Source organism: Lytechinus pictus, chromosome 19 (assembly GCF_037042905.1).
Source record: "Lytechinus pictus isolate F3 Inbred chromosome 19, Lp3.0, whole genome shotgun sequence".
Taxonomy (NCBI): Eukaryota; Metazoa; Echinodermata; class Echinoidea; order Temnopleuroida; family Toxopneustidae; genus Lytechinus; species Lytechinus pictus.
In genome coordinates, this window is record NC_087263.1 from 10,494,396 (window position 1) to 10,505,000 (window position 10,605).

At 36.8% G+C, this 10,605-nt stretch overlaps 1 protein-coding gene across 1 annotated transcript; it reads left to right on the top strand.

The window, feature by feature from the left end:
* Positions 1-2,723: 2,723 nt before the first annotated feature.
* LOC129282741 (muscarinic acetylcholine receptor M4-like) lies at positions 2,724-9,380 on the top strand. The gene is made up of 3 exons (XM_054918606.2): positions 2,724-3,624; positions 4,522-4,637; positions 9,240-9,380. Exons 1-3 carry the CDS (start codon positions 2,724-2,726, stop codon positions 9,378-9,380), a joined length of 1,158 nt encoding a protein of 385 aa, XP_054774581.2.
* The last annotated feature ends 1,225 nt before the right edge of the window (positions 9,381-10,605 follow it).

Sequence of the window (10,605 nt, forward strand, 5' to 3'; positions counted from 1 at the left end):
TGGATACATAGGAAACATTTCCTACTTTCAAAGTTGGTCTCCTACCGACTCTCTCCGCTGAGCTTTGACGTACCTCCAGAATTTCTTTGCGTCAGTCATAAGACTTCCTCCAACAACTTTTTGAAGGTATTCACTGTGAGCTGATTCTTTTGCTCTTTGAACAGAATATCTCTTTGTTTTGTACGTTCCCCAGTCTGAATATGACCTTGAACGTCTTGCCTTCTTGTATAGCCTGTCCCTCTTATTCACCTCCCGTATGATCTTCGGGGTGATGTACGGGTGGCTTGTCTTGGGCCTCGAGTTCCTGTGGGGAATGTGAGACATGATTGACAAAAGAGAAGTCTTGAAGAACATCCAATTATCTTCTACAGAGATGTCTTCATGAGATCTTTCAAAGTAGTCATATGACATCTGAGAGCAGCGCTCCTTAATGTCTTGTTTGTAAGCTTTGTCATACTTGTAAATTCTCCGCACTGGTTTTCTTTGGAGTTTGGGTCGCATATTGATGTCAAACAGGGTGATGTCATGGTCACTGATCCCGGGTTTCATTCATTCTGAATAGGTTGGAGAAAACCAATTGAAGATATTTGATTAATAAATCACAATTTCATGATTTGAATATATATATCAATACATTGAATTTGATTTATTATTGTTGTGTAAATTCTTAGTCAACTTATCTATATAACCAGATTAGCATTCTATCGCCAGATAATGCAAAACAATGCATGAATCTGACAATTGGCGACCACGAAGGGACCACGAAGGGGGTTGAGAACATTCGCGGATACTTATTTTTTGTTAATTGATTTAGCTGCAGAATCATACAGCGCAATAGGCAATTTCTTTGAGATTTTATAGTAATCTGAATTATGAGCTCAATTATAAGTTGGCTACTTAAATTATTGCAGTACATCAATTTTGTTCTATAAACCAAAAAGGAATAATTGTTTTTCGTAGGAAAACTGGAAATTGAATATTTACCAAAAGTTACTATTTGGGAGAATGATTAATAGACAATTGTCATCTGAATATTTAGTTCAGATTGAAGCATTTACATTTGCGCATGCATGTATATTATTTATGTAAATGGAGATTATATTGTTTAATATGTCATGTGAAAATCAATGAGATAATATTCATTCTGAATAGGTTGAGGAAAACCAATTGAAGATATCTGATTGATAAATCACAATTTCATGATTTGAATATACATATCAATGCATTGAATTTGATTTATTATTGTTGTGTAAATTCTTAGTCAACTTATCTATATAACCAGAATAGCATCTATCGCCAGATAATGCAAAACAGTGCATGAATCTGCCTGGCCGCTGTTAAAAACAATACATACAGCCTACAGGTCACAGCATAAAGTTGCGATTATAAATATAGATATAAATACCATCTTTTCTAAAATTGTAGGAAATCCCCCCAAAAAACAAAAAAAACAAACAAACAAACCAAAATAACAACAAAAACACAAAGACTTTGAAAGTACATACATTCAAATATCGCGGACGTTTTTATCCAGTTCTTAGCAAATGTGAAACAAACGGGGAAATTTGTTTACGATCGAGCGTTTCTGCTGTCTAACAGAATAATTATGAATGTTTTTCCTTCATGAATATAACAATTCATATAACAATATCGATTTTTACAATCATCATAAGAACGATAACAAATCGTTGGACACGCCCATCAATGAGTGCAAATTTAATTCAATCAAAATGTGGTCCTCAATGAAATACATACATGTACAAATTGATAATTACATATGAAAAACAGGCGTAGCTGTAGTAGTCATGTTTACATTTCATTCATTACCATAATATATACATTTATACTTAAAATGCTATTAAAAAATATCATGTTTTCTTTGCAAGAGTCCGTGGTATGACTTCGGTCGCATAATGTAATGAAAGGAATACGCAAAATTGAGATGTTCTTTGAAAGGTGATATCATAAGGGAATTTCCTCTCCGTACGTAATAATTCTTAAGATTTGAAAACAGAAGAAAAATAAATGAAATGGAAATTAAGTTTTAACATATTAAAAAAAGAATCGACAATGTGATAGCTGTTTGGACCCTTAGAATTTCACATGCAGTCACTATGAAAATCCCAAACGTCGGAATAACGCAATATATGATTTTTCCCGATGTTTCTTTGTCATAGCCAAAAAAAAAATAAAATCAGCCAGAGAGATGAGTAAAAAACACACACAAAAATATATTGATTATTTAGTCCTTATTGTACTTCTTAAAGTATGATCGTAAAACCATCATTAAAAAGAAACATTGTTCGGAATATTTCATAATTGGATTTAGAATGCACCTGTAATAAAACATTTCGGAAATTAAAATGTAAAATAGAGAAAGAGAGGGAATGGAGGGGGGGGGGGAGAGAAAATAAAGATTCTGTATGTCTGAGAGGTTACTTGCAATTGCAAGTTTACTCAGTTTACTAGAACGTGCATGATACCAGCGACATTGCTTATGCTTATGCAAGACAGTATAGGTCAACACATTTGAATGACATTGAATTTAAAACTGAGCATGCGCAAACTTGTCCTCCGCAATATCCACCTCGGAAAGGATATATATAGGGATTGAAGAGTTTTTAACGTTAAGTGAAATGCTGTGAATGTGGAGAGGTGAAATTGATGCAAGAAGTATATTTTGCTGATTTTCCGTCACGAACTGCAGTAAAAACTATTGCAATATGTCTGGCCTTGTCGGCACAACGGTGGCGTCTGAAATTCTGACTGATGTCGTTACCCTGGTCACGTTAGCAGGAGACGCTGAGGACATCATCCTGTCGAGTCCTTATTCTCCGGACGTCGTTATTGTATTATCCTTGGTCATAGCCGTGATCATCTTCATGACCGTCGTCGGGAATCTCTTCGTCGTCATCGCGTTCTGCACGACAACCAAACTCCGCACTTACAACAACTATTTCATTTTGGGTCTGGCCATCGCCGACCTGTTGGTCGGTGCAGTCGACATGCCTCTCTTCGCCGTCGTCATCATCATGGGACGATGGCCGTTCAGTGCCGTCTTTTGTGACATCTTCACCTTCCTCGACCACGCGTTCACACATACGAGCATGGTACTCGTCACCCTCATCAGCCTCGATCGTTGCGTTGCTGTATCGGACCCTTTTCGACATCGCCAACACTGGCGACGACGGTCCCGTGCAATCCTCATCATCGCAATCGGTTACATTCTCCCGTTCATCGTCTGGTTACCGGCGACGACTCTCTGGCAGATCATCAACGGCAATGACCAAAGGCCCTTTCCTGAAGATGTCTGCGAACCCTTGTACTTCCAGAGTGTCATTGCAAGCTTTGCCCTGCCCATTGTTTACTTCTTCGTCCCCTTTATCCTAACCACCGCCCTCTGTGCCAAAATTTACGCCGTCATAAGAAAATTCTACAAAGGGCGAAAGGAGATGAGACTTGCAACAGGGATCGCGCAGTCTCCGTCTTCCGCTGTCGACCGGCCAAGTGATCCTGAAACTGGCAACATAACTGCATCGGTACAGACATCGGCTGCGACTGAGAGTGTTGTTGCAAAGGAAGACGTCACAAAGACAAAGGAAATCGGCAGTGAGAGCATGAAAGGTTTGCCACAAATGTATTTAAAGTATTAATGAGCGATTTATATTCTTGTATTGAAATTCCACCATTGCAGGCTTAAATAATTATTGGTAGCTGAAATTTTAAAATTGGTTATAGATATTGTGAATGATAATTCTCTGACAATAGACCTAATTATAAATATAATTATATGTGTCGGTTATTTAGCACAAAAGAGTGCTCAATGTCCAAATCATAACAAGAAAGAATCTTATATGATATTACCTGACTGAAAAATAAAATCGTTGACCTATTGATTATTAAGAAATCACATTTTAATCACCCGTTGTTGCTAAGTTTGGAAATCATTCATTAACTATATATGTATACCGACACGTAGGTTTTTTTTTTGTTGCGTTTGATCGTAGCTCTTTCTGCAATGGGCCCCTGGAATGAATTGGTTCATGATAACGAAATGTATAGTCAAATGAATAGCCGAAAATCGGCCTGGTGGGTGTTTCATAAAGCTCTTCGTAAGTTAAGAGCGACTTTAAGAACAACTGGTGATCCTTTTTTGTGGTGAATGGTATGCATAAAAATGTTCATTGACCATTGACGATGGTTTAGCGCATAAGAAATGATCACCAGTCGTTCTTAAAGTCGCTTTTAACTTACGAACAGCTTTATGAAACGGCCCCAGTTATGGGTTAATATACATTAGAAATTCATACATAGTGTAAGGACCATAATTATGGACTATTTTCGTACCAAATCTGAGTTGTGGGTGTCTTGCTCCACCGCGACGGGATATGGTATAAAACGCACTGAAATGCATAAGATGAATAAATAAATAAAATTGCTTATTGTGACGTCGTCGTTTTGGCTTAGCTGAAGCTATTTGACATACAAGCAATTTATTATTATCATTTTTTTCATACGCAGGCGTTCGTACCTTGGCCTTTATCGTTACTGCTATGTGGATAGCATGGTTCCCGGCCGTAATCGTCACAGTGACGTCACCATTTTGCCCCACGTGCGTGCCGAGTATCGTCTATTCGGTAAGTATATGTCAGCCCATTGGCAAGTTGTTCCATAAAGTTGTTTTTAAACTTGCATGATACAATCACAGAGTATAGTGGGTTTCACGGTACACCATGTATCTTTCTTGGGGCAAGTGTTGGTCCTGAAAAGGACCACCCAAACTCGATATTTTGACGAGCGTGTTCTTGTCGTCTTTGGGAAAATCAATCATATTCATAAATCAGTGTCCTCGGAACGATTTTTAAACAGGGGTTGGTGGTTTGTTATCAAGAAAGTAAAAATGAAATGGTTTTCACTAAAAAAAAAAAGTGAAGGAGGATAGGGCAATATTTTTACATTTTACATAGCATATCAACCTAATTTCCAGGGGTGCGGCATATAGTTTATAACATAGAATCCCCATTAAAATCTTTAAGGAGGGGTGGGGGGGGGGGGGGGTGCTCCACCCCAGCACCCCAGGTCTGGTTCTGAAGGAAGGCCGTGTAATAGGATTATTCTTAACGTCGAGTTTTGTCGCGTTGTACCGAAATATAGATTGGACTCCAGCTGAAGATGAGTATTAACTCGATCTGAAGTAGATATGAACTGACTACTGACTATTAAATACATTAAGATTGGCCATGTAATTTCAAGTTACCGTAAAAAAAAATTGCATTTGCGCAGAATAGCTAGTCCCTCTCTTAGGCATGCGCATACCATTTTAGGGACAATAACAAGTTCGACAGAGAAGTTGTGTTGCAACTTAAAACCAAAAACCAAAATCAAGACCAAACCGTGACCATTAAAGTGATTATACAGCTTCCGGAAAACAGGTTGTTTCTGAGAACGATCCTCGCTGTCTTGAGCAACCTGATCCACCTAAAAGTGGCGAATTTTTGCGATCAATTATTTCAAAGCAATGAATCAGGGCATTTTGATTGATCTGATCATATTCTTGCAAATATTTGATATAAAAAGGATAATCGAGGGTGGGGGGGGGGGGGCACTAGGAAATAACAATTGAAAACAATGTACATCAACACGACGAAAACATATATGGGAAAACATAACAAGAAAAAATAGCAACTTAATTTCATAGATGAAGGCTATGCATATCAAAAGGACTAAGATTAACGATAAAGATTAAGAAAAAAATGTTTTCTTTTTATTCTGACAAACAAATAAACAGTCTCAAACTTTCGGGGCCTCTTTAATGCACATAAAATGGCCATTGCTCTAAAATTACCAGAATTGCAAAAGCATGATTTAATGTTGCCGAGAATCGCAAACACTAAACATAGAAAGTATAATGTATAGGACTACACTATGCACGCACACATTTTCGACCCTCTTGGTTCAACAGTTTTGATCAAATATAATGTTAGGGTATCATGAATACGGCTTTCAGAGGGAGTAGAAAGGTGAGAATAAGTCATGGTATGGAAAGTTAAAGGTCAAGTCCACCCCAGCAAAAATTTGATTTGGAGAAATAGAAAAATTTAACCTAAGAGAATGTTTCATCAAAATCGGATGTAAAATAAAAAAGTTATGACATTTTAAAATGTTGCTTATTTTTCACAAAAAGAAGTGAAATGCACAACTCAGTGACATGCAAATGAGACAGACGATGATGTCCCTCATTCACTATTTCTTTTTTTTATTGTTTGAATTATACAACATTTCATTTGTTTACAGATTTGACAATAAGGACCAACCTGACTGAACCATTTAGTATTAAACAAGGCAAATTCCAAATGTTCAGGATGGATCAATTATTGTTACACTTGATAATGAGGAAAGAATTTGAATATTTCATATTTCATATACTAGTAATACCAAAGAAATAGTGAGTGGATGATGTCATCACTATCCTCAGTTGCATACAGACCAGGATGTGCATATAACTTTTTTTGTGATATTAAACGAAACTTTAAAATATCATAACTTTCTTTTTTTACATCCAATTTTGATGAATTTCCAATGTTTTGCTTGTTGGATTTTTCTCTTTTTATTCAAATCAAGGTTTTGTTAGGGTGGACTTGTCCTTTAATAATCCCAGTCGTGTGAGTTTTACTTTTACTCTTGGCAAGTATTGCAGAGTGACTGGTTTTTCAAAGCGATCGTGGAAGGTCATTTTATCTATAAAAGGGGACATAAAACCCCTTTTATCTTTATAAATTCAATAAAACCGTATCAACCGTACTGATATCGATTTAGAGGGGTGAAAAAATCTGTTTTATCAAGTCTCGGAATATTTGTTAGTATCATTGGTGGCTTCTTGAGAAAAATATAAAGAAATGCCGGAGAATTGCGGAATTCGATTTCTAGACGAATATCATTGAAAATCAGCACGGCATCGGAAAATATGATAGAAAATAAAAAATATTGTTTAATAAGAAAGTATATCTGAATATATTTTGATTGATTTTCTTGGCACATTCAAAATAGCGTTTTAAATATATCAGTGGCTGATAAAAAAAGGATGAATGCCCTAATTGAAAGGTCAAGCTTTTCAATCTAATAATTGCATGTATTGTACAAGTGGATAGGCTTTCCCTTTTCAGTTTCCATCCTTTACAAAAAAAGTGGTATGACAACCTGCACTATCTAGGTGACATATATATATATATGTTAAATGTCACAGTTGGTATTGACCCGTGGTACCAATTTTCTTCGGTATAATGGTTATTTGATATTTATAAGTTTCATTTTCATTATCAGATGAAATTTTATATATTCTTGCAAATTGATTTTCCTAGACAAAAGGCAAATTCTGTTTGATTAGCTCTTTGAATTTTATAACGGTTCCCATTTGTAAATAGTTTATTTGTAATAAGCTGAGAAGGGAAGAAAATTACCCCCTCTTCTTTTTCAATCATATACACTGCAAAAACTGCGGTGTTGATTTAACACCAGTCCGGAATCTATATTTGACCACACCAGAGAAGTGTTAATTTAACACCAGTTTGGTTTTTGACTAATTCCAGATAGGCGTTTATACAACATCAAGTAGTGTTAAAACAACATCGATTTAATTTCAAACCGGTGTTGTTTCAACACCTCTCTGGTGTGGTCATTTATGGATTCCGGACTGGTGTTAAATTAACACCACAGTTTTTGCAGTGTATAAAAGCAAACTTGGTCTTAGTGTTCTCATTTGATGAAGATTAACGAATGCCATTTTCCTTTAAAAATGTTTCTATATAGACCGTATTGATAAAGTTGGCTTAATGTGTGAAACAAAAAGTAAAACTGGAAAGGTAGAAATCAAAGTCGAAGAAAAGAGAAGACGAAGAAGAAGAAGGAGGAGAAGAGGAAGAAGAAGAAGAAGAAGAAGAAAAGGGAGGAGGAGGAGGAGGAGAAGAAGAAGAAGAAGAGAGAAGAAGAGGAATAATAATAATAATAATAATAATAAGAAGAAGAAGACGAAGAAGAAGGAGGAGGAGGAGGAAGAGTAGAAGAAGAATAATAAGAGGAAGAAGAACAAGAAGAAGAAGACGGAGATGTTAGTGCATTTTGGGGTGTTTTATAACATTTACAAAAATGTATTGTATAATCCCATTATCAATATGAATTTCCCTGAACTGAATAGATTTCTATGAAATGAATTTGGGTTGCGGTTGATATCTTCTAAGATTCTAAAGAACACATGCTATAAATTTTATAACACGGGATTGGGCCCACAGGTTGACCAGTTGATAGCATCTCTACATTAAAGAGTTTTCTCAACCACTATACGCAGACGCTTTCCGGAACAGTGAGAGCCTATTAAAAATGCCCGTCAAATCGAAATAAACAGCTTAGAGGTCATTGCCGAATAATGTGGTAACCCTGACAGCTGGGGTCCGTTGCAGAAATAGTTGCGTTTAAACGCAAAACAAGCAATCAATCGCAAGTCCCAAATGCGCGCTGTTGATTGGTTGGAAATCAAGTTACGCATGATTGTTAGAGTTGCGATTGATTGCAACTCTTTCTGCAACGGGCCCCAGATCGTCCTAAGATTCGAACCTGATGACAGCTTGCAAATAATGTCGTTTGTACAGAGGTCAGAACGACACTACTGTTTTGATTCACCGATTTTCGACAAAGGCTGCTTTGCCATGAAAGGCTTTTGACAAGTAGATTCTCAGCGTTCCGGAAAGCGTCTGCGTAGTGTCGTGAAACCTCCCTTAATGTCACTCTGCATCGATTAAAACTATATCGCTATACTTTCAATGACATCCGATCGGACGGTGGTATCTAGTCTGCAGGCACAGACCCTGGGTTTTCGCAATTCGCATAGTGCATAATGCAGCGTCTGAAGTAGTGAGACTAGATTCACTCTGTACTGTGGCTGGCTTACACAAACAGAGTCTTTGGTGTCTCGTCTACACTCTAGACCTGTTATTGGTTTAAGTTTCAAATATGGACCCATACGAAAAACAGCAATGGCTGATCGGGTGTTCCATCCCTCGAGTGGTATATAAATAAATAATAATAATAAAATGAGTATGCGATTGCAGACTAGGTTGAATAGTTTCGTTGATGTGAATGTAGCAGGGGTGGGGGTGGAAGTATACTATCTTTAATAACTATGTGTGTCGCTGACATTCTGTTTACTACTTTTTTCTATGAATGTATCTATTTTTTTTTTATTACAGGTAGTGATATTCTGGGGCTACATGAATAGCATGATCAATCCGATCTGTTACGCTCTGGCAGACGAAGCCTTCAAGGACAGTTTCATGAAGATCCTAACCCTGAGATGCTTGAAGACTGACACTATGACACCATCGATTTGAGCGAGGAATTGCACACAAAAATAAAACAAAACATGCACAGGCTTACAGCCTTGATCTACTGGTGGAAAAACCCCACAGCATCGCGCAATGTGTCCCACAATGTCTTAATATTGTGTTCAATATTTGGATTTTTTTTAAATTTCGATTATTGAGCCAAGAAATTGCACCAAAAAAGATTATACACCCGATCTGCGTTCAAAGTCTGAAACCCAATTTGAAAACGATTAGAACACCAAGGAATCGCATAAAAAATGACTACAGCTTCAATTTAATGCACATTTAAGGCAAGACCCACAGCGTTATTATAGTATGCATAGTGCAGTGTGAAAAAGTCAAACAACGCTGTTTACTAGGTGAATCACACAGTGGTTGTTTAAATGTATTAAACAAGTGTTTAAAATAATACACAACAAAGTTTAAATTGAAATATTTAATTATCAATAATTTAAGCATGGATGTTTAAGATTTTAAACACTTGTTTAAACTGTTTGCGATTCACATGGTAAACAGCGTTGTTTAAATAATCTTTAACGGTGTGTGTAAAGAACAAGTTTTACAGTGTGGGTCACAGTAACAGCACTTTTAAACACAACATGATATCGATTTGAGTCAACAAATTTCACAATTTTATTATTAGTACAGTGTAGTCACAGTAAGTTTACAGTGTGGTTCACGGTTTGCTTTGGTTCACAATGTGAAATAAATTTGAGCCAAATAATCGCACAACAAATAAACACATCCTCGATCAGCTGCAAAAACCTATAGTGACCTACAGTGTGTTTCACAGTGTGTTCACAGTAACCTATACGTTTAAAGTGTGATCACAGTTTAGAACGCAATGTGAACTCGATTTAAGCCAACAAATTGCACAAGAATTGAACTCAATCCTCGATCAGCTGCAACAAACACAGCGCCCTGCGCTGTGTTTTACAGTCACTGTCTTTTATCGTTCACAGTTTGATCAGTTTGAAACTCAACATGAACTCGATTTGGGCCAAGAAATTGAAAAGAAATGAGCTGCATCCTCGAGTTTAGAACGCATTGTCACACAGTGTGATCTACTGAGTGTTCGCAATACGTCCACAGTGTGGTTCACTGGGTGTTCACAGTGTGGAACGCAGTTTGAAGTTGTCTTCACACTATTAAAATTTTCATACCTAAATGTCAAGTCCACCTCAGACAATCTTGATTGAATCAAAAGAGAAAAATCTAAAAAGCATAATGC

What these genes read in the sequence shown, in the direction of transcription:
- LOC129282741 (XM_054918606.2), top strand. Translation starts at nt 2,724, where the DNA reads ATGTCTGGCCTTGTCGGCACAACGGTGGCGTCTGAAATTCTGACTGAT. An exon ending in CGGCAGTGAGAGCATGAAAG is followed by an intron (nt 3,625 to 4,521) that starts GTTTGCCACAAA and finishes TTTCATACGCAG; the next exon opens with GCGTTCGTACCTTGGCCTTT. An exon ending in TGCCGAGTATCGTCTATTCG is followed by an intron (nt 4,638 to 9,239) that starts GTAAGTATATGT and finishes TTTTTATTACAG; the next exon opens with GTAGTGATATTCTGGGGCTA.